This window comes from Netta rufina (assembly GCF_964035555.1).
Source record: "Netta rufina genome assembly, chromosome: 5".
Taxonomy (NCBI): Eukaryota; Metazoa; Chordata; class Aves; order Anseriformes; family Anatidae; genus Netta; species Netta rufina.
The window spans coordinates 42,510,358-42,535,131 of NC_140128.1; the positions used below are offsets into that span (position 1 = coordinate 42,510,358).

The 24,774-nt window shown below is 39.2% G+C and overlaps 1 protein-coding gene across 1 annotated transcript in view; it reads left to right on the forward strand.

Moving 5' to 3' along the window:
* LRP5 (LDL receptor related protein 5) overlaps nt 1-24,774 on the forward strand; it is a 145,006-nt gene that overhangs the window by 98,398 nt on the left and 21,834 nt on the right. The window contains exons 8-15 of the mRNA XM_084287838.1: nt 10,151-10,367; nt 10,560-10,849; nt 12,850-13,076; nt 13,453-13,637; nt 16,997-17,320; nt 19,663-19,865; nt 22,031-22,242; nt 24,212-24,402. Of these exons, the coding sequence (XP_084143964.1) occupies nt 10,151-10,367; nt 10,560-10,849; nt 12,850-13,076; nt 13,453-13,637; nt 16,997-17,320; nt 19,663-19,865; nt 22,031-22,242; nt 24,212-24,402 (1,849 nt within the window). The remainder of the gene's footprint in view (nt 1-10,150; nt 10,368-10,559; nt 10,850-12,849; nt 13,077-13,452; nt 13,638-16,996; nt 17,321-19,662; nt 19,866-22,030; nt 22,243-24,211; nt 24,403-24,774) is intronic.

Consider the following 24,774-nt stretch of genomic DNA (forward strand, 5'->3'; position numbering starts at 1 on the left):
AGTCTAAACCTTCAAAACTGGTGGAAAGAAATTTCTAAGAGCATTTTGCTTCGGGTCGCCATAGAGACAAGAGCCTTCAAACCAGATTTACACCAAAGCTTTGAGACTGGTTTAAGTCAACACTGTAGCTGAAAGAGAACAGGAGAAGGAATTGATTTTATCCTGAATCAAATCCTTGATCTGGTTGACTGAACAGCCACAGAAATGCATGTAATGGCATAGAAGGACAACAGAATGAGCTGCAAAGGCTTGTGTATAGGGAGAGGGTCTTGGACCATCCTTTCCAGTAGCTGTGTCAGTTTAACCTGGTCATGAAACGGCAGTGCTGTTGCATCATAAAACTCTAGTCTCAGGTTATACGAATCTGTTGAGAGAGATAAGCCAGAGGTACGGGTTTAGGATTCTTAAGTTTTCCAAAGTTTGTGCAGACAAGTGTTCACCTGAGAAAAGGAGAGACCTAGCCCTTCTCATGGGTACCTGTCAAACTCTGCTGGCTTTTGTAGCTCTTAATTCAGAGCCACAAGCAAAGGGAGAATCAGAGTGAAGAACTTTTTCCTAGGAAGCATATCAAAAAGTTTCATACTGGTAGCAGTGAGAGCCAGGAGAACCAGTTTCATGCCTTCTCATAGCTCTGAAAGAAAAAAGAAAAGGGATTTGGAAATCTAATACACATTTCTAGGGGTACTCTCTTGAGAGGAAATACTATTAGAATTACTATGCTTCTACTTTTCTTGGCTGGAAGATAGTAACGTTTCGTTTCCTTTTCAACAAAAAATATTCTAAGCAAACATTCTTTGATTATTTAATGGGTTTCAAAGAAGCAGCTTCTAAATTCATTTTCCTGTGGAATTTGATTTTTTCCTTACGTTAGATATGTGATTCCTAAATGGACTTATGTGAACATCTTGCATTGTAACATTGGCTTCTTTCATTGCCAGAAGTCTTCAGGATATCAGTTTAAATAGAGAAATTGACACAAATGCCATTACAGAGAAAGTCCTCTCTCTAACACCACCTCCAGAGCCCATTTTATACCTTGTTACAATACTCTGTCAGGGCACATCAATCCTCAACGAATCTATGAAATAGGAGACTAGGTAATTTATGAGCTTAGAGTAGGCTTCTCTTTAATTTATTGTTTAAAAAAATTGGGAAGAAAAAAAAGTTTGTATTGCTTTCATTCTCTCTACTGAAATGAACTGTTGCTTTTTTTCTGAAACCTTAATTTGGGCAAAGCTGATGCCACTAAATTAGAACAAAATAAAGAAGTGAACTGTGTTCCTTGAGCAAGATTAGAAGTAATTCAGCCCTGCTCATAGGATGACTTAAATTATGGTGTCTATCTCTCCGAAACAAATTAATGTTTTAAAATTCTAGGAACTAGCCTTGGAGTTAAGTTAGCTGGGGATCTTGATGAAATATTAATAAGGGCTGTCATTTCCAATTAAAGCTAAATCCCTAGTAGCATGTGTGTTAATGGATTAGGCCAGTGAAGGAGACTGAGTTTAAAATGGCCTTATGGTTTATTGCTGTTACAGTTTACAGCTTTTAAATGTGTGAAATTTGACTATTTTAACAAGGTCAAAATAATTGTCTGCAGTGTGTGTTGAATAAATTAGCTTTAGGATTAAATTAAATGAGCATGTTTGGTTTGCAAAATTAAGTATTCATAGCTCAAATCCATGTTCAGAAGTAAGCATTGTTAAGTGATTGCTCGTTTTTTTGTCTGTTTGTTTGAAACTAAATGCTTTTTTCAGGTATTTCATGCAGAGTTTTAGATTTTTTTTTCGATTTTTTTTGTAGGCAACTTTCCAATGATTTCTTTAATCTTCTTTTTTGTTGTTGTTGCTGTCAGAAATTCCAGCAGGTTTAAATAAAGCTTAAACATGTGTTTCTGATTAATTTGTAAGCTTTCTGTAGGGATACTTGGAAGTAGACCAGTAATATGACTACAAATATTTTTGTTTAATTTACAATGCATGCTTTATTGCTGCTTTAAAAACAAACAAACAAAACCAGCAGTTTTACGCCATGTACAAACAAGTGCTGAGGTGAAGTTATGCCTTTATGGTATGTTAGCAGATAGAGTATCATTCAGGGTGAATGCTGTACTTACTGCTATAAGTGCATATAATAATTGGCAGTTTTTTTTTTTTTTTTTTTTTTTTTTAATTCTGTTTTGTATAATTGAGTTCAGGTCTTTAATATTCTACGGTATTTGCATTTGTCTCCAGTTCACCCTTCCTTTTCACCTCCTTATTTGTCTATCTGTTACAAGCATTATAAACCAGAAGTGCCACATCCAGTCTAGATGTGAACTCAGCCTACCTCTACTAAGAGAAACAACTTTGGCTTTGCATTAATCAGTTACAACTCTGTGTCGTCTTTTACTTGAGTTGAGCTGTTTGAAAGAGGCATTAGTAAGATCCTGGCGAAGAGGTGGGTGTAGCTGATACCTCCTGTGATGCCCCTCACACTAAGTAACTGAAGAGAGAAACTGTGTATCTGAGAGCATTTACCAAATGCTTCTTGAGCACCAACAGGCTTGGGGCCATGACCACTTTCTGGGGAGCCTGTTCCTGACCACAATCCCAGCAAAGAACCTTTTCCTAATAACCAATCTGACCCTCCCATGATGCAGCTTCATGCTCTACCTTTGGGTTCTATCACCAAAGAGAAGAGGTCAGCGCTTGTGTCTTTACTCCCCCTTTTGAGGAAGCTGTAGGATGCCATAGGTCACCCCTCTGCCATGAGTATATTCTAAGCTAAACAAACCAAGTGACTTCAGCCACTCCTTGTAAGTCATGCCCTCTAGTCCTTTCATCATTTTGTTGCTCTCCTTTAGGCACGTTCTAACATTGTTAGATTCTTCTTATGATGCGGAGCCCCATACTGCACATCGTACTTGAGGTGAGGCTACCCCAATGCTCAACATGGTGAGACAGTCACTTCTTTTGATCTGTTAACTGCGCTGTGCTTGATGCACTTCCAGGATATGGCCGCTAGGGCATGTTGCCGACTCATGTTGAGCTCACCATCTACCAAAGCCCACAGATTCCTAACTTATATCTACATCCAGGATTACACTGATTACACTGTCCCAGCAGCAGAACTCTGCACCTTGGCAGTGTTTGCGAAGTTGATGGAATATAGGTCAGACAAAGAAATCTTGGCTTATAAGCAGGTGGAATCCTTGACTTGTCTGCAAGTTCAGGATGAAAAAACAGTGCTCTTTTCCTCCTGTCATCAGGTTCCTCACTTTTCACATACAGTATATTGAAGATAAATGTGGAGTTTTGAATTTTATTGCAGGAGAGAACCATCAGTGGGGTGTGAAGAGGTGTTTGGTCAGCTTTTTATCACTTGGTTTTGCAAATATGCCCTGTGGGTCACTCGTTTACATGCAAAGTTTTAGCTGATTGTATTTTATCCCTTTTATCTGAGATCAAGTGTATTCACATGCTGCTGGATTCACATTCAATATGAGCTTTTTGGCCATTTGCTAGAATAACGGGAGTGTAAGTTTATGATTTGTTTATAAGACTGTCAGTGCTCTCAGCTACAGTTATCAACTGTAATCTACAGTTATTCAATTCTTTAATGTATTTATTATTTAAAAATAATTGTGGGATATATTACGTATAAAATCACTGCTACTCGCTCAATGAAAAAACTCTTGTTACCCAGTGAGGCATGCTATAAGGAGGCATTTTTCCCATTAGTCCTATACTACATCTCTGAAGATGGTGTTTCACAAGTTCTTTGCATTAGTGCCAGCAGGCAGTCACCTGCCCTCCCTATCTGACAGTGTGTTTCTGCCCAGTTCGATGTGGAAAGTACACCGTTCCCATAGCCATGAAGTTACAAAGATGTACTGTGTGTGCCTCAGACTGTGAGGTGTCCTCCCACCTTTGAGATTTTTACTAGTACTGTTCTTTATCTACTGTCTCTAAATGCGGTGTTTGAATTGAGGAAGTTGATCTCTCTTGCCAAGTAATTTGTCGCTGAGTTGAGTTAAAAATGACACGAATGAACCACAAGAGTGTATCCGGCCTGTTTTGTGGAACTCAAGAATGTAAATGAAGGGGATATGAGCGGTGGTTGCTGCTGTCCCCAAAGGTGACAGCGTTGTATGGTCAGAATGGGAAATGCTTAAGAACACTTAAACTTTGTTGGCAGCTAGATCTTTGGACAGTGTTGTCAATACAGTCTTTGACTTAGTTTTAAATCCTGACTGATGGATGGGTCTCACAATTGGAGGCAGTTTTCAGGACAGGCTTCTCTCTGATACCTGGAAAGTTTACCTGAGCCTAATTGTGGAAGCATTGATCACCTTCTCCTCAAAAAGACAATGGGATCTTTCCTGACTTCAGAGAGAGGTTGAAAGACTAGCATTCAAGCTAAATAAACCACAGGTGACAAAGCTTCCATCAGCTCCAGTATCTCTGTTTTTGCTGGGTAGACATGTTGATTGCTCCTGTGGAAAAGTGTTGGGCCTGTAGGTAACTGGACTCTAGCGATCTACCACACAAAAAGACCAGAACATAACTCATTTAAATGAAACAAAAAAAACCCAACAACTCCTAGAGGGAAAGAGGGAGGATTAATAGAACTTGTCAGTTGCTTGTGACTGAAAAATACATGAGGAGGACTCTTACGGATGGCTTAAGTTTGGTGTTATGCACTTCTTTGCTTGTCTGTATCAACATGGATTTTAAAAGAGAGTTTGCCATTACTGCCGTGCTTTAGCTTGAGGAGGATTGTAGAAGGGCCTGTGAGGCAAGGCTGTCAAAAAGAGTAATGACATCTGGTAATCCCGCTTGGGATTCTCTTCCCTGAACATCTCAGAGTGTTTTTTGTATCATTAGTAAAGACACAACACGTGTGGACACAGAGAAGTATCTTTTCCTGCTATATCCTCAGTGAGCTAAAATGGCATGGTCTGTAGTGAAAAATGATGAAATTTCTCTTGGAGAAAAGAATCTATATGTAAAGGATGGTATTATGTCACTACTTGTATTTGCTGATATCTAAGCATCTGACAGTTCAGAAAATAATAAAAATGTATTTCTACATCAAAACTTGCCTGAAATGAGAATTTCGGAAAGAAGAGCCACAGAAGGATGTATATGATTAAGCCATTAAACATAATGACAATAAAAGCTTACAGAAGTATATTTATGATGCAGCTTTTATTTTATTTTATTTTATTTTATTTTATTTTATTTTATTTTATTATTTTTTTAAATTTTTATTTTTTTATTTTTTTTTTTATTTTGCAGCTTTTACCAGGTCATCTAAGTATCGTAAAGGTGAACTGAAATTATTGACAACAGTGAGGAGTGCTTTCTAAATTCTCAAGACTCACTAGAGTGTCTGAGCCAACAGATTGCAGAGAGCTTCAAATTATTTTTTTGTGTGTGCATATGTGGAAAATGGCCAGATATGTCTGTCATCCAACCATCCTCCCAACCTTTTTTGATACTGTTCTGGTCCTGTTTGTTTTAATTCTATTTTCTTTTCTGTTTGCCAGTGTCTGCCAACACATGCCTGGCATTAAACCCCTTCAGAATGAAAAAGGAGGAGTCCACTTTTATCCTGAAGCATTGATGAAAGGTGGTTTTATTTCAGCTGTTGGAAATGTTAACGAATGGCTTAAACTCAGCTGAATATAGACTGCTCACAGCTGCTTTACTCTTCTCTTTTTGGGGCAGGCTTTTTGACCCTCTGAAGTTTTCTGCTTCTCTTCGTTTATCTTTTTCTTTCCCTATTGACTGCGACCCACATGGTGGCTCCTTCAGGTTCTTTCTCTAGCCAAGGAAAACTGGGCATGATTCCCTTAAGGGGATGATTCCTCTCTTCTGGGGTCTTCTGAGGAGAATTGATAGAAGCCATTCAAGGAGCTTTCCTTTCCCACAGGCTAACATCATGCTCTGGATAAAGACATGGATCTGCAAGTCTACCAACCTAATAGTATGGCAATCATGTCATTTTATCAGTGCCAACCTACCACGTCTGCTTACTGATCATGTAGTGATTTAGCTTAACCCAATAATTGGTTTTCATTTCTCTCAGCTTTGTCTGTAGCAATTGAAAAAATTGTTTTCTCTTAATGAATTAAATAGAGGAGCAAGGTGTCTGAGTTGTGACAGAAGAAAAGAAAAAAAGAAAAAAAAGACATTCTATATATGATTTCTTCTCTATGGTGACCAGTGATAGGATCTGAGGAAATGGTTTGAAGCATTGACAGGGGTGGTTCAGGCTGGATATCAGAAAAAGGTTCTTCACTGAGAGGGTGGTCGGGCACTGGACAGGCTCCCCAGGGCAGTGGTCACAGCACTGAGCCTGCCAGAGTCCAAGAAGAATTTGGACGATGCTGTGAGACACGTGGTCTGATTTTTTGGGTGGTTCTTTGGGGACCCAGGAGTTGAACTCAATGGTCCTTGTGGGTCCCTTCCAACTTAACAATATTCTATGATTCTATATGTGCTGAATAGCTGTTGTTTTTCACAGATGCACCTGAAATATATCGTAACTACATGAATCACACCGATGCATAGAATTTAATTGCATTGTTTACTTTAATCTTCTTCAAAGAGCCAAGAGCTTTTGAATGTTATATTTGGAAATATTCGTTAAATCATTTTGCATATAGTGCAGCAGCATCCAAAAAAGGAAAAGAAAAAGCACACCTTATCACCTTATCATGTTTTTTTTTGTGTAATTCAGTTCATTAGAGTGTTTGATGTTGATTTGATTTTGCCCACAACAGATTTTGGCTGAGCTTGTTGATGCCTCATTAAGATATGGTCATTGAAGTCTAAAGACTAATCAGGGGCTTTTAGTGCATGCCGCTGTTCAAGGGGACCTTTTGGTGTTTCATGTGGAAAGCACAGCAGACTTAGTGTTGTATTTGTCCTTTGACCCAAGTCGAGATGAATTTATCAGTTATAGGAAGAGGATGAAAACTCTGAGTAGAAAAAAAACGGTTCTGTTTCTACCTTCCAGGTGTTTTGAGGAAAAATTCTGTATAATGAGGGAAAAAGAAAAGCTATTTCACAAAACAATCCTACTGTTGCCTACGGATGGGCTTAAAAGTCCAGGGTAGCTTTTTCCTGCTCTGTCTCATAAATCTTTGTTTCTTTCTATTAGTGCTTGTGCAGTTAAACATTGAATCATTTCAAGACGTTGACTGCATTAAAGCCCTCCCCAGAAATACTGTTTGTTTTCACAGATCGTCTCTGAGCAGCTTCAATGTGCAAGTAATATCAGTGCAAGAAAGGGAATTGTAATGCAGCTGCCTCATCTGCACTGGAGTTGTAATTCTTTGACATTTATTTAGTTGAATATACCTAACATCATACATTCAGTATGAGGTTGTCCTTAGGTAATTAAACTGGGAAAGTACTTCTTAGTGCATTGTTAGATTTCTGTTAATAGCATTATTTTTGCACTTAAATCTGTATGCACTGTTACAGCTTCCCTTACCACCTGCAGCTGGTAAGCTGCAGCCAACTTCAGGCATTAAATGATGAGATAATAGGGTATTTTGTCAGCTGTGCAGTTTTAGTGAAAGGAGTTATGTTTCTGGTCATATTGTGAAACCCATTTACAGGTGTGTTTTTTCTACGTCCTCAGGGTTTAGGTTAATGTTCTAGAGTAGAGGTGAATCTCAGGGAAGATGAATGACAGCAAAATCCAAAAGACAAAACGTGTCTGTACCTTTACTGAACTGCATGTGACAGCTTACTGTGTTCAAGCTTTGCCTTGGTTGCTACTGCAAGATAGTCTAATTAGCACTTAGTTATCACTTCCTGCCTATTGCCATGGATTAGATACCACCAGGAAGGCTCAGCAGCCCATCACACACAAACCTAGAGCTGCCCTTCTGCATCCTAGGGAAACCTGCTTGGGTTCATAGGTGTTCTGCTGCCTGGATGGGGAGAGGGGGGTGTTCGAGACAGAGAGGGAAAAACAGGAGAACACTTACTCCATCTCCTTCTTAGGAGCCATTAAAGCCATTAAATATTTCTTTTTATTTTCTTTTTGTCTGATTCAACATATTTGATCTTCGTTCCCTCTGTGCTTGATCAGTCATATAATTTAGGAATCCTTTTTTACATGGACAGGAAGGGGCTTAGATTGCCTAACAGGCTTTTCATTTAGTAATTTCAGTGGAGACTGTGTTTTTTGACAACATGCACAGGTGTGCATGGATATAAATAATGTATGTTTCTGCATCTTTGGGTCCAATCTTAGCCCTTGTGTATTTTAGTCTACAGGTATAGTATTTGAGCTGTACCTTTACTGCCCAGATCTGTAAAACCAGTTTGAAATGTGCTAGTTTGATCCTCATCCTGTTGATGCAGTGGTGTGTTTGTACGGAAAATGTCTTGTTTACTGAAGGTTTCACCAGTTTGTCTCTGGCACCTGAGTATGTGTGATGAACTTTTGAACCTGCAGTACTGCCTGTGGGATTGATACTGTTTTAAATAAGTGAGCATTTGGGGTTTGCCTGGACATGATGTAATGAGATAATTGCAGAACCATTTGGCTTTTAACCGCAGACAAACTTTTTTTTTTTTTTTTTAATGTGCTCTGTTTAGCTTAACAAAATAAAAAGACATTAATCTTAAGTCTCTGCTACTTCATCAAATGGTAGGTTGGTTGACACAAAACTCCCCCAAATCTTACTTTGAAGGAATCTCAGTGTTATTTTTAATTGTCCCCAGCAGGAGGCTTTTTGGCTGGAAGGAATCCCTGGATTTACCCCCCCTTCTCACAGTTCTCATGTGGCTGGGAAATCTCTCTCTCCTTGCAAACGGTGCTTTTTCACAACTTCTCCAATTTTTAGGTAAAAAGGTTTAAGGAAGAAAAGTCTGTGCACTTTCTTTTGCAGAGAGAATAAAAAAAGGGAGAAAAGTGTTGTGATTCTTAAAGCACCTTTCTGCTGCCTATTCCTTGACTGTGCAGAGATTTCTGTATCATGACTTTGTAACATTGCAAATAATTAATATTTTCTTGTTCTGCTTTCATATTTGCTGTCTCTCCCAAAAGATTATGTTGTAGCATGTGTTCATATTCACATAAGCTGTTAGTCTTGAAGATCTTAAGAAGCTTTTTAAATCTGCAATTGAAGACACCTGCACTATAGTAATGCAAGATAGACAGTGTTATAGTGATGTTTTTTGTGTATATAATGCAAATAAATACAGGGTGAAGCAAATGACTGCTTACCCCTGCTGTTGGGCTGGTGGTAGCTGGAAAATGTAGGTTGCCCCATGTATGCTAACGTTTAACATCTCTTTCAGATAACATTCACATAGAATTGGTGACAATATTATTTGCATTTATATGAAGTGGGAATGTGCCCAAATTAACTGTATAATCAAAGAGAGATGCACGTTGCTTTCCCAAATCTACAAAGTATTACACAACTAACTGTAATAGAAACATCAGATTTTGAATTGGAGGTTTCTGTTATTAATAATTGGATACCTACCACAGGTGTGCATGCACATATTAAAAGTCAAACATAAATTTAATAAGATGTGATTGTCATTAGTCACATAAAAGTAGTGTGCTCCCTCTGTCTACCATGCATGGGTAGAGCCTTACAACGTGCTGTTTTTTTGGTTTCTGTATGGAATTGAGATAAAACGGATTGATGATTTTGACTGCCCATTAGATTGTTAAGCATTTAATGGATTAATGTTACATAGCCTTTAAATTATGGATGTTTTTAATACGAAATAAATATCAATTAATAATTTACATGTTGGGGAATACAGTGTTGAAATGACCATGCTTGTCTTTAAACAACAAGAAAATAAAAGCATTGTACAGTGAAGACAACTTAATTTCCTACAAGGTACAAGTTTAATATCTTGGTTCTAAATAAATAAATAATATCTGAATGATAGCAAAGAGATTATTTAAATTTCTACTTCAATCACAGGCAATGCATTGCCTAGGTTAAAGCACAGGTTGTAAACCATTGAAGTGTTTCTAGCAGCAAATGGAAGATCGGATTGCACTGGAAAATAAAAGTTACAGTCTTTTGATTTAAATGTTACTGGACTTGGTGCTGTCCATAGTGAAAATTTTTAAATAGCACTTATTTATTCCTTTTTTCTCACGTGTCTCACAGGTCATAAATGTTGATGGAACGATGAGGAAAACCCTCCTAGAAGATAAACTTCCACATATATTTGGGTTCACACTGCTAGGAGATTACATCTACTGGACTGACTGGCAGAGACGAAGCATTGAAAGAGTTCACAAGATAAGGGCTAGCAGAGACATTATTATTGATCAGCTGCCAGACTTAATGGGCCTTAAAGCAACAAGTGTTGCCAAAGTGTTTGGTAAGCCTGGGCTGGGTGGATCCAATGTTGAATGGTTCTTTTAGAATTCTCTGTTGACAACCCATAGAGTTAACGTATTTTGAAGATTTGTAATTACATTGCACTTCCTCTCAGCCTTTCCCTTCCCCTTCACACTGTCTCCATAATACACTAATATCTGTTTTGTTTTTGTTGTTTTGTTTTGTTTTTAAGGAACTAATCCGTGTGCAGAGAACAATGGAGGCTGCAGCCATCTATGTTTCTTTACACCCCAGGAGACCAGGTGTGCCTGTCCCATTGGCCTTGAGCTGTTGAGTGACATGAAGACTTGCATCATTCCTGAAGCCTTCTTAGTTTTCACAAGCAGAGCAGCCATTCATAGGATTTCCCTTGAAACCAATAATAATGATGTTGCTATTCCTCTTACTGGAGTCAAAGAGGCATCTGCTCTGGATTTTGATGTCTCTGATAACAGAATCTATTGGACTGATGTTAGTTTGAAGGTATTACTGACATGTGAATTCCCTGAATATAATGCCACAGAGCAGTTCCTTTGATCTAACAAAGGTCTCTGTTACATGATCTATCCTGCAGTTGCTAGTGTTGTCATTGAATTGCATCCAAGGAGACTCTTGGAGATGAAGACAGTTGCATTGTTGAATGCACAGTTGGGTGACAGGCATGTTCCTGCTTCAAATAAAAATCCAAAGTGGTGTTTGCTCATACTGAGTGCTGAAGTCTCAGATGCTGTGTGGGCTGCATCTGTATATGTCCCTATCCTAGAAGTGCTATTTTTATGTCACATAGTAGAGTAATTTAAGCACCAAGCTTGGCAACCCCCTAAGCTTTCTACCCCCCCTTACAGTTTTGACTTGGAAAACAATCTTATTTAATATTAACAATTGGCAAGAGAGCTTTGTATTGGTTGCTGTTAGCCTATGAATCCAGCTTGTCACAGAGCAGGCTAGGGTACTGATCTAGTCCTCTCCATGCCATGTTAATTGCCCCCTACCAGCCTCCAACTCTGTGTCATTGTGTTCCCCAGCAGTTTGAAACTTCAGTTTGATGTGTTCTGGTTCATGTCCAGGTGCATGCTGAAGTGAACGTTGTGGTGTTCATCAGTGTTGCTTAACTTTTTGAAGGGAATTAAGTAATGGTAGAAAATGACACAGTCACTTCACTGGAGCTGAATTCCTCTGTTTAGCCTCTTAATAGGTTTTTCCAAGAGCAGTTGAAGTTTCTTTGCCAATGTGCCAAAGCCATAATAGGAAAAAGCTCAATTGTAGTGATGGCAGGGCTAGTGCAATTTTCATAGCCTCTCTGGGAAGACTAATGAGGGTTGTGCTTCAGCATTAACAGTGCTGCTTGTGGTGTGGATACCTTCCTAGGAACAGTGCCAGTGTAACAAATTAGTGTGCTGCAGACACGGTTACTAAATAAATCTCATGCAAGCATGTGGAGAGCTGGGGCTACGGTTGTCTTAACCATTTGTAGTGGAAAATACATCACTTCAGCTGCATCAATCGGGTCCCACTCTTACTGTGCAGAACTGAACAACATTTTACACGTCTGTGGCCTCCTGAATTATCCAGGAATACTGTGTTTTCACATACGTATCAGCATAGATTTCAGAATGCCTGGGCTTTCTTTCCCTCTGTCCCCCCACTTTCTGCAGTTTGGCAGTAGGCAGTGTAACTTCAGAGCCCTCTTCCTGTTTCCATAGCCAGTTCCCCTGATGACCACTCTATCCCTAAAAATATAGCACATGAATTATGGTTTTGACACTTACCTTTAAAAATGTAAAACATCTCTTATTCTTATATGTTCGTTTATTAAACGATTAAGAAATCAATACCTGAAATTTTAGCAGGCAGTTTGGAATAAATGTAAAATGTTCAGCATTAACGTGATAACAAGGGAGGGTAATTGTACATTGGTCCTGGATGTTCCCAAAGGTTTATTTGGGCATTGTTCATTGGTAGGAGGAGCTTATTTATATGTACGCAGTCCTTACCCTATGGCTTCTTTAGCTGACTGTATATAACCAAAATGTAGATGAGAGCAATTAACTTGCTCAAGGTGACTGATTATGAGAGAAAAATTAATTCAGGTTTTGTTGAATTATGATGCATTCACGAGAATTAACACATTAGAGAGAATTAAATACTTTTAAAAAATAAATACTTTTATATGCAAGTGGCAGAGAGGAAGATGGGTCAAGGAAGAATCTGCAGATATACAGTGCTTTCTGAAAGTCATGTCCTCTTAAGATGCTTTAAACTGGTCATCAGAAACTGTACTGTTAATTTTTCGGAATATTCAGGTCTTTTTATCCTGTGAATTACTGTACAGTTTTCTTTTAAACAGACATTTATTTTAAAAATGTAACACTGACTGATTGTTGTTTTTACTACTAACCTCTTTTTGTATGCCAGGCTTCATAATAACTTCTCATTTTGAGTATCTATAAATGCTGAAATATTTTTACATGATTGTTTTCCAGACTATAAGCCGAGCTTTCATGAACGGGAGCTCTGTTGAACACGTGATTGAATTTGGGCTAGATTATCCTGAGGGAATGGCTGTAGACTGGATGGGAAAGAACCTGTACTGGGCAGATACTGGAACCAACCGAATTGAAGTAGCCCGCCTGGATGGACAGTATAGGCAGGTCCTTGTGTGGAAGGACTTGGACAACCCACGGTCTTTGGCTCTTGATCCTACCAAAGGGTAAGGGATAGTGTTGGTTTTCAAAATTCTGTGTGCTCATACTCTTACATGACAGGATACTTGGCAGTTTATATAGCTTCATTTCTTCAGGGTCCCTGAAAACACAATGAAGGTTTCGTAAGCTCCACAACCCTACAGGTTTCAATGAAAATTTGGGAGTTGTTGATCATGTTTTTCTCTCTATGTTTAAAAAAAGGGGTGCTCTAATATACAGTAATTAACTGCCTATAACCACATGGGATATTCAAATATTTAAAAAAAAAAAAAAAAAAAACCAACAAAAAAACAAAAAAGAAAAATGAAAACATAGAGCCAAACTCAAATCAAACTCAAATCTCACCTAGTTGTAATCTTTCTGTTCCGCTTCTCATTTCAGGTACATGTACTGGACAGAATGGGGAGGTAAACCTAGGATTGTTCGAGCATATATGGATGGAACAAACAGCATCACTTTGGTGGATAAAGTGGGTCGTGCCAATGACCTGACTATTGATTATGCAGACCAAAGGCTATATTGGACTGACTTAGACACCAGCATGATCGAATCATCAAATATGCTAGGTATTCTGGCTTTAAATTACATCAGTGTTACTCCATCCAGTACAGAAATATGCATTGGCCACAGTAAAACAATTGAGTAGATTTTTAGAGTGTTTTAATTAAATTCTTGAAATGATTGTCTCCAGACTAACCCTGATGTTTTTTTTGAGTGGTGATTTCCTCACGGGGAGGGTGACAGAGCATTGGAACAGGCTGCCTAGGGAGATTGTGGAGTCTCCTTCTCTGGAGATATTCAAGGCCTGTCTGGATGCCTACCTGGGCAGTCTGCTCTGAGGAACCTGCTTTGGCAGAGGGGTTGGACCCGATGATCTTTTGAGGTCCCTTCCAACCCCTACAGTTCTGTGATTCCATAATGAACTGTTAAATCAATTGTCTTTTTCTCTAAATTGTTAAGTCTGTTAAATTTATTAGACTTAAAGCATGTACGTACCAATTTGTGGTAAGTAGTAACTTGAAAGATTGAAATAATATGATTTATATTAAATCTGCATGTATATTTTCATTGTGAGAGTAAGCAGAAAGTTAAATGCTTGAGGGGATGACAGTGATAATAATAATGAAAGCTTCCTAAATTAATAACCATGTGGTAGTTTTAATAATGATAGTGAAATATAATACTGTTTTAATCTTGTTTCTCTGCATTGTCATGAAATTACGTGCACTTTACAAAATTAGAGATATGACCTCTGAGAAAGTGAACACGGCTAACAGGTTCATTATAAACCAGCTCTGACTTCCCAGTCCTGATGCTGATTTTCTGTCAAACTATTATCCAGGTCTCTCTTTCCAGCTTCCAACTAATTTTATTAGTTGGAAATCCAAACCAAGGTACTGCTTGGCATTCCGTCAGAGATGGAATCCAGAAGGTTGTGACCTGACGTCGTATGTCCCATTTCCAAAGAGATGTCTTTGTTAGATGGGAATTAACTAACACCTCTGGGAATCCAATATAAAAAGCAGGGTTTGTGTGGAAAAACATACAGTATTTAAGAAAACTCATACAGGATTGTTGCAGCAATGCTCTGGTTGATGACACACGCGGTTTCCCTGCAACTCACTCACTTATTTTTAAATCTTCTGTGAAAAGCTAGTATTACAAAGAGATGTTTTTTTAAGGTGTTATTGTGTGTGCATATCTTCAGAGTATGGAGAATCTACTACAAGGTTTTTATGCTTTTATTTGAAGATCTTACTCTATAGTTGAGAGAGAGAAAAAAATGGAAAAATCTGTTAATGGAGAAAAGGCTTTCTCACATGTTCTGAATGAACATTTAAAAAAAAAAAAGTTGTATCAGCATTTTGACTTAACCTTTGCACCTTCTTATGCTTCTGTACACATACTGAGCTGCAGGACTTCATTTTTAGCCGATGACCTAAATGAGTTGAAGTAATTGTTTTGATAGCTTCTTAGGCCACTGTGTATGTCCAAGAAAAAGAAGCGTTAGAAAGAACCACATACTCTTCTGATGATGTGACTGTATGTCAGTTTTGGCTTATGTATGCTCTCCATCTACAGGTAAAAAAAAATTGTTTATTCACAAGTTGGCATTCGAGTAGGATGTTTAGGAAAAGGACATTCTGAAAAGCCATAACAAAAATGGATGAAATCTCTGGAAAACAAAGCTATGCAGTTTTGGATTCCAAGGCTAACAGTGATTTTGCATCACTTGTATTCATTGTATTGGGATAAGAACTGCTTGAATGGGTGATGCCAGTTAGAAATTGCATGAAGGTTTTTTCTTTATCTAGAGTTGTGGGTGTTTTTTTTTGTTTGTTTGTTTGTTTGTTTGTTTATTTTCATCTAATGCATGATCTATCAAAGCTAAGCTTCTGCATTATACTTGGAGAAACAAAATAGCCAGAGGCAAATTTGGATTAGAAACTGATTGTGGTATCGAGAAGAAACACAATATTCAAATAATCTGTGGTAAATTAAACTAGTTCTAAAGCTGAACCTATGGTTAACATTAATTTGTGGTGAGAAAGTAGGAGAGGAGGACTGCTGAAGCTAACAACGTTGTATGCTTGTCCTTTAAGTTAGCAGATTGTAGGGTAGGCTTCTAGCATGTGGACTTATCGGTTAAGGAAATGTTATTGGACTAGAACTTGAGTTGTATTATGCACTGCTGGCCTCCTGGCCAGGATGGATATGCATGGGAGCTGGTGATAGAAGCACCTACCCTACCAGCAATAAATAATGTACTCTGAAGTGGATGATTGAATGGTGTCCCAGCTTATTCTTAGGCATTATAAATGTTACCCAGCAGGCCAAAATCACTGTTCTGGGAGATTTTTCTCCATCTAGTGCCTAGTAAAATTCAGGTAGTTTATTTGCTTCCCTCAAAAGAACCTCAACCCTGAATTCATCACTATAGACCAGGATTGATATAAGTACCTGAGAGTGTTCAGGATATCTGTGCTCTTAACTTGGACACTTCAGATGCCTAAAAGTAGTTGTGAAGTTTGCCTCTATACTTAGTTCTAGTATTTTATAGAAAAAAATGGCTTAATGGGTTTTTAGTTTTATTGTATGCTTTCCATTCCTTCTCCAGTGTTGTCTGAATGAGAGAGGGTTAAAGGTAAAGTGAAGCGGGGGAAAAGAGGTGATGTTCTGTAAAATATAGCATTTGAATATTTGTTTGAGGCAGGGAGAGATGATGCTGATGAATCTTCACTTGATATAAAGTGGCAGAGATTCAGGGTGTTTTGTGCTTGAAAATGTTTAGGAGGCTGATTTATAGGAAGACCTTACTTTAGTGGTGAATTTCTGGCAGAGGCCATCTAATGCTCTAGAGGTGTTAAATCTGTTTTGAATGTTGCTAACTGAACCACTGAGTGTGAGAGTACTGGGATTTCTGCCAAACAAATGGTTTCCAAATCCTTTGAGGTATCTGTATGTTGAATTGCACTGCAAATAATTTGTTTCTTGAGTGAAACACTGTAATTTCTAAAAGCTTGTTCTCTTCGAATCCCAAGTTTCCTTTATGTTGCTGTTGTATATATTATTTTATTATTATTATTCTTGGCCTAAGTCTTGGAGCTGATAACATTCTTGAATATTTCTTCCAGTATTTATTTGCAATGTTAAATGTAAGAAATAGAGCAATATTTATTTAAATGGCAACACATTGGCACGGCTTCAGATTGCTCTATAGGCAAGAAGTTACCAGGATAACATTTTTGAGTGCTGTTCAGGTTACTTATTCAGCAGGTACTGCTTAATAATGAATCCCGTGATGCTGACTGGTGAAATGAGGTTTTATTTTAAAAGGGGAAGAAAAAACTTTTTCTTAGTGTCCATCACACTCTGCTTCATGGCTTGGGAATTGTGTTTAAGTTGATTATATTTATTTTTGCAGGACAAGAACGAGAAATCATAGCAGATGATCTACCTCATCCATTCGGATTAACTCAATACAGTGACTACATCTACTGGACAGACTGGAATCTTCACAGCATAGAAAGAGCAGACAAGACCAGTGGGAAGAACCGGACACTTATTCAGGGCCATCTGGATTTTGTGATGGATATATTGGTCTTTCATTCTTCACGTCAGGATGGCTTGAATGATTGTGTGCAAAATAATGGCCATTGTGGTCACTTGTGCCTTGCCATACCAAACGGATTTAGGTGCGGCTGTGCTGCTCACTATACCTTGGATCCCAACAGCAGGAACTGTAGTTGTAAGCCTTTTTGTTTGCTAGTTTATTCCTCATTGCTTGTGGATGCCATGTGCTTGTGATTTCTTTCAGTATAGGAAAGTGTTGTGGGTTAATGTTGGTAGGTAGCTAAACACCACCCAGCTGCTCTCTCACTAATTCCTGAGGGAAAGAGTCAGAAGGATAAAATGGAGACAACTTTTGGGGTGAGATGAAGGCAGTTCAATAGCTAAAGAAAAAGCTGTGCAAAGCAAAGTAAGGAATTCATTCACTACTTCCCATTGGCAGGCAGACGGTTAGCCATTTACAAGAAAGCAGGGCTCATCACGTGTAATAGTTAAATGGGAAGACAGATGTCATAACTCCAAATGCCACCCCCTTCCTCCTTCTTTCCCCCAGTTTTATTGCTGAGCATGACACCATGTGATGCAGAATAGCCATTTGGTGTTTGGTCTGTTTGGGTCAGTGGTGTCCACTCCCAAATGGTGTCCACTCCCAAATTCTTGTGCAGCCCCAGGCTGGTAGGGCAGCATGAGAAGCAGAAAGGGCCCGGAGGCTCAGTAATGACTAAAACATAGGTGTGTTATCAACACGGTTTTGGTCATAAATCCAAAACATACCACTGTATGAGCTGCTGTGAAGAAAATTAACTCCATCCCAGCCAAAATCAGGACAATCTGCACCCCTTACATCATACACTTTGTCGTGCTTGGGTCCAGCAGTATCCAAGACATCTCCATTAACAACCATCTCCCATTCTGTCCTGTAATTTTCATACATTGATATTACTCCCTTAGTCTACAGGCTTCCCACATAAAGATGTCCGTAAAACGTCCAATTAGTTCATTTAGCCCATGACTTGGGTTCTGTGTGTTAAGGTGGTCACTCAGGACAGGAGAAACAGTGTTGTGTGGAGTTCTTGGACGTCAAAACCAGATCATCTCAGGTCACTGCTGCATTTGCGCTGCTTCTTTGAGGCTTGTTTGAATGGTTCCTGCTATAATATTTCCTGTAACATGCAACTCAAATCATGAGTTACAACCATTTAAAGGTATATATAATCTCCATCCCTGGTCTGTTTGGACCATTGTATAGGGTTTAACTTTGCAATGTACTTCTGCCCTTGCCCTTTTTCTGGCATGGATTTTTGCATGGGTAGAGGTGGAGCTGTTCCTGTATGGTCTTGTTCATGGGCTGCAATCCCCTGAGGGGCACATTTCCTGCATCATAATCTTATCCACAGCCACCTTGAGGTGATCTAGGATGGCCTTTTCCATAGCCACAGATGCTTTGAGGTATACCTGAGATATACCAGTGTGGACTTAACGATGTCCACAGGTCACAGTCCCTCTGACTCAAATTCAGCCTGGGATTCTAGCCTGTCCAGTACAGGAGCACGGGAACAGAAGCAGTTCCCTGGCTACCTGCCAGCCCAGGCGCATGGCTGCTGCTGTTATCAAAATGTTCCCAGACACAGCAAAGTAAGATGATAAGGACTGCAGCAAACAGCGAAAGCAAAAAGCAACTAACTGCCAAGCACTGCAATACACAGTAAGCAAGCAAGTCCTGTGGCAAGCGCAGCAGCCTGCCAATTAGTAGCTAAAAAGCTTTAAGAACTAAAAAAATCAGTCTAGGCCACTCCACTCAAATTTGTTATCTCAAACCCTTCAAGCCCCCATGTTGGGTACCAGAAAGGACTGTTGTGTGTTAATCCCAGTAAGCAGCTAAGCACCGTGCAGCTGCTCACTCATTTCCCATTGTGGGATGTGGAAGAGAATGGAAGGGTAAAGGTGAGAAAACTCCTTTTGGTTGAAATGAAGACAGTTTAATGGGTAAAGCAAAAGCAGTTTGTGCAAGCCATTCCTGCCTAAACCACTGTGAAAGGGAAGGGGTAGCAGAAATCCATTTCAAAGGTTCTGTCTTTAAAGGTAATCTGAAATATGAGGACAGAATGTGGAGTTTTATGTCCATTTTTGTGATATGGATTAGGGATGAAGATTTGTATTTAAAGTCTTAGAAATAACAGCACTGTCAAGTCTGGTCCTACTTGTTTTGCTGGAAGTGCTTTCCAGGTGATTCAACTGTGTGATTGAAGCTTTCCCAGTCTTTAACTAAGTGTGTAGGTGGGTGGAAGAGAAATTCTTTTTGTCTTAAATGTTGTTGAAGTCAACAAAGATAGCACTCAAAAAACAGCTTTCTTGGTAGTCTGAAGAGCAGCATGCACATGCACTTGAAGTTTGTGGAAGTTTATGCGTATTTGTGTAAGTTCAACTAGATAAAAGGATAATGTAGGAAAACTGTGCAACTTTGTATTTCTCAATATTGCTGGTGTTACTTATACTCTTTTTTTTTTTGACTTGTTTCAGCCCCTACCAGTTTCCTGTTATTTAGTCAGAAGTCTGCAATCAGCCGAATGATACCAGATGATCAGCAAAGTCCAGATATCATCCTGCCTATGCATGGTCTAAGGAACGTGAAGGCTATTGATTATGATCCCTTAGATAAACTGATCTACTGGGTAGATGGACGTCAGAATATTATAAAAAGAGCCAAAGATGATGGCACTCAGGCAAGTTTACATGGTGTACATACTTGTTTTTTTTTAGAGGGGAGGGGTCTTTCTTTGCAATTCATGCTTGACTTTCCCCTCCTGTCCCCTGCACCAGGGAGTCATCAGTTTAAACTTTACTCTTGCTAGTGCTTATTCATGTATATTCTGTTTATATGTAAAGATTACTGGAGGGTTGTTTTTTTTGTTTGTTTGTTTTTTAGGATTTTGATTTTAAGTTATACACCAGGAAGTGTAATAGTCTATGTATATCATATGTACCTGAAACGATGAGCCTTAGAATCCTAAAATCATTAGGGTTGCAAAAGACCTCCAAGACTATTTGGTCCAACCGTTCCCCTACCACTGTCACCCACTAAACCATGCTCTAAGCACCACGTCCAGCCTTTCCTTAAACACCCGCAGGGGATGGTGACTCCACCACCTCCCCGGGCAACTCAATCCAATGCCTCACTGCTCTTTCTGAGAAGAAATTCCTCCTAATTTCCAACCTGACTGTGAACCCTTAAACTGTGATATTTAGCTAAGGGTGGGCAATGAAGTAAGGCAGGCTCACTATCTCTGAATTATACTAGAAACAGAAATTGTATTCTAAAGTCAATATTGTGCATGACAGTTGTGTGATCATATTGTCATCATTGTAAAGCTGTCACAAAATGAAAACTCTCACAGCTATCCAAGCTGTAGTTAAAACCTTTAGTAAGCCGACTGTTGTGTCACATAGGGGTAGACTTATGTGCATACAAAATCATTTTACTGAATTAGGTGCATAAATGTTTTTCTTTGCTAGTTATTCATACAACAGTGGAAAGAAGTGTGCTGTTCTTCTGGGCAGTGTTATGCATTAATATTGCTTAACTCCCAGGACAGAATAACAGATTCTTTTAAAGCTGTAGTTCGAATAAGAATACAAAAGGAAATGGAGAATGGGCGAGGTATATTTTCTTAGCTTTGGGCAGTCATATCTAAACAATGTAATGTGTTTTCAGTGGAACTGAGCTGGTCTTTTCATGTGTCTGGGGAATTGGTGATCTTACAGTGCCCTTTAACAAAAGAGATGATGGTTTGATTTTTTGGCAATTTCTTTTAAGATTGGAAGAGGTATCTTAGGATAAGCAGCTAGCTGGGTTGCGGATGAATTTTGAAGGAGTGTTTCTTTTGCTCTTTTGGATTGTGCTAGGTGCTAATTGTTGCAGTCTAGCTTCTCTTTGGTACTTGCTAGGTGTAAATTGCAATGGAGATTTGTCTGCTCTGTGTTTTCCGCTACATTGGCGGACAGCTTTGAAGATGCAGATCCCCTGCAAATTTTAACTTTCCAATTTTCACTAACTATTTTTACTGAAATTTGCTAACTCTTGTTTTCTTGCAAACAATGCACGTGATATACTTGCATAACATTATCATCGATTTCAAGATAAGAATTACTTCTTTTTATTTCTGGGCATGCTGACAAGAAAAGATAGGGATAAAGATTTAAATAAAAAGAAAACATTCCATCACAATGTAGAACTTGGTGGCTTAAAACCAAACTATAGAAATATATTGTAATTTTCTCACGTAATTCTGTTTTGAGTAATTCATTTCGCTTAAGTTGAGTGTGAAATAGTGTATGCATCTTTCTTGACCCATACAACCTTTTGTTTCGCTGCTGTTTCTGTTTTTGGATTGAGAATGCCATATCAGGACGCTTTAAAGAAGACACCACTTTCCCGTGACCACTCTGATGTGACCAAAACCAGTCACCTTTGAAACCTACTTTGATGCTGGGAGTCCTGCCAGTGGTATTAGTATCCCAATGGCACTGGGATTAGCAGTAGACTAGTGGAGCCTCTGTAATGTCAAACTGAAAGGTTATTTTCCTTTTGGGACTTCTTACATGCTCAAGTACTCCAGAGTGGCTGAGGGAGCTGGAGTTATTTAGCCTGGAGGAAAGGAGGCTCAGGGGAGACCTTAGTGTGTTCTACAGTTACCTTACAGATTTTCTTTAGATATTTTCCCTCTCATCCACAGTTTGAATCCTGTGTATTTTGTTACATTTGTTGTACTTGCTTCCTTGTGATTTTAGGTATTTCTGGACCTTTCACATAGGTAAACTGTGCTTTTTGTGCAATCAGAGTTCATACAGAACAGTTATTAGAAGTCATTCCTTATATGTTGTCTTGCAGCCTTTTACTGTCATGAGTTCTCCAAACCAAAGCCAGAATCCCGAGAAGCAGCCACATGACCTCAGCATTGATATATACAGCCATACCTTATACTGGACCTGTGAGGCCACAAATTCAGTCAATGTCCACAGACTGAACGGCGAGTCAATTGGGATGGTGCTGCGAGGAGATCACGACAAGCCCAGAGCCATTGTGGTGAATGCAGAGCGAGGGTGAGATTCCTTTCTGTTCTTCACACAGAGCACATCTGGGATATGTCAGCTGCGTGCAAATCTTGTGATGCATCTGTGTATTTTAAAAAGGAGAAATTTTGCGTATTTAATTGCTCAGGTTATAGGTGATTGATAGCCTGATTCTGGGTTTTAAAGTTATCCAAGTTTCTCTTCCTGTTCTTTCCTTTTCTGCCTCCTCTGGTGTGCCAACTTAGATGTTCACACAGCCGTGTGGTACGTTAAAATGGGAAACTGAGATGGATGGGGAAAGCACAACAAAACAACCTTATTCTGTTCACTGTGTGAGTGCGCAGGCAACAACCTCACCACCAAATCCAGAAAAAACAGGAACTGCTATAAACTGTGTTTACAGCAGCTGAGGATCCACCTCGTAAATGTTCAGTTACCATAAAACACGTATTTCCAGAAAAAAGGGATCTTTCATATGATAGAAATACTCCTGCTAATGTAATAGTATAGAGGTTGAAAAAAAAAATCAAAATAACCTTACATTCTAGACATTTTAAAGTCCATTCTGCCTTGATGTGTATCTCAAAAAATGCTGAAATGATTTAAGACAGGTAAAGGCAGTGCAGTGATTTCCCACAGGAAGAAAATTTGTAGTTTTGCTGTAAAGCAGTTCTGTTTAGATTCAGCAGACCCACATCTCCACTTCAAGTGGCAGGTAACTTTATACTTAGAGGTCAAAGATGGCCCTTTTGCTGTTCCTTCGAATAAGTTAGATGCTTAAACCCCAGTTTACTCTTAGGTGGCTTTGATATGTGTTTGACAGATGTTGGATGACAATATTTCATAACTGTGTGGACACAATAGTACTCAGAGACCCTACGTGGAACATTTGTGGGACTGTTATTTTGTACAATGCTCACTGCATGGTTCAAAAGCTGCTGTGGGAAGAGGGGGATTAGAGAAAAGATTCTAATCTGATTGGGACTAACTTACTTGGACATCGTTAGTATTTATAAAAACTTTCCTCATTCCCCATTAAAATGGGAGTTTGGGTTTGTTGATCACTAAAACATTCAACTTTTCAGGTCGGGTTTTAAAATGAATTAAAGATAAACCTGCTTTTAAATTAAAAGAGGTAAAAATGGGAAAGAGACAATGTAGAAGAACACACTGGCTACCTGGGAGGGCTGAATCAGATCTGTGCACTGTCCTGCCTTAGTTCCAGAAATCCTTCTCTCCAGCTCTCCCTTGGCTTGCTCGTTCTCACTGCTGCATCTCCTCGTTCATGCCATCAGGAATGCCTATGCAGCAGTGAATCTGCCCAAGTTATGTATCACTGAAGAAATGGTAGATTTTTCCCTGAGGGAGTTCTCAGTTCACTGTGTGGATGTGCAAGCCTTTTTTTTAATTATGCAGAGGAGAGCAGAAGCTGCTCCTGTTTGCAGCTGAGCTGGCTTAGGCAGATATAAAGTATTCATGGAACTATGCCATCAGGAACACGACATTCTCGGTTGTTCTTTCTTCTGTGATCACTGTTCCTCTTAAGTTTAGTAGGAACTTACACTTGCTGTGAAGAAAGGAACCCCAGAAAGGAGGTAATTGTGTTGTGGGTTTTTGTTAATTTGTTTTTTTGTCAGAAAGAAGGTGGGGAGAGCTTTACCCAAGGACAGTTGCAGGAAGTCTTCTGTGCTGGCCTCTTACAATCCCTACCTCCACTGCAGGAATATTGCAGGGCAGCAGTGCTGAATGCTGAAGCATTTTATGGCCTGGTGTATTCAGGAGAAATGGAGTTATTTTTAGGCTGTCTCAATATGCCATTTAGCAAATGTTGGAGCTTCTGCAGCTGTGTAGATCTGGATCTTTGCAGTTGGGAGCAATAGTCACCAGTCATCCTTGTGTACACCATCCCCACTTACAACTGAGAACCTGTGTGTGAAGGTGAGCTGCTTCCCTTGACTCCTGAAGCTTTTAGTTAATCAGCTGGTGGCTTTGTTCTCAGGTACATGTACTTCACCAACATGCAAGAGCGAGCTCCCAAAATTGAGCGTGCAGCCCTCGATGGCACAGAGAGAGAAGTGCTTTTTACCACTGGGTTGATCCGCCCCGTAGCATTGGTGATTGACAACAAACTTGGAAAGCTTTTCTGGGTGGATGCAGATCTGAAGCGCATCGAAAGCTGTGACTTGTCAGGTATGTGGTATGCAGTTAAACATTTGGAGCAGCGTGTGTGATGTATAGGACATCATTCCCTCTTTGATACTGACCCCAGTAACTTCTTCCACAGTTGCCAGTTCTGTGCAGGCAGGCACAGCTAACAATTGCTGGTGGGCTTCTGTCTTTGATGTGATTGGAATAAATGTGTCTGTAATGACTGCTACCCTCCAAGAGGAACATTTGATTTTTGATATGTTCTGAAAGCAACTCTTGGAAGATCAGATTAAAATAGGTGTTGCTAGTCATGGCACCACTAAATTACTCCTGCTTTTTATTTTCTTTTGGCTTAGAAGTTTGCATAACTCTTCAATATTTTTTCTCTGGAAGTTACAGCCTACTAAATCAAGG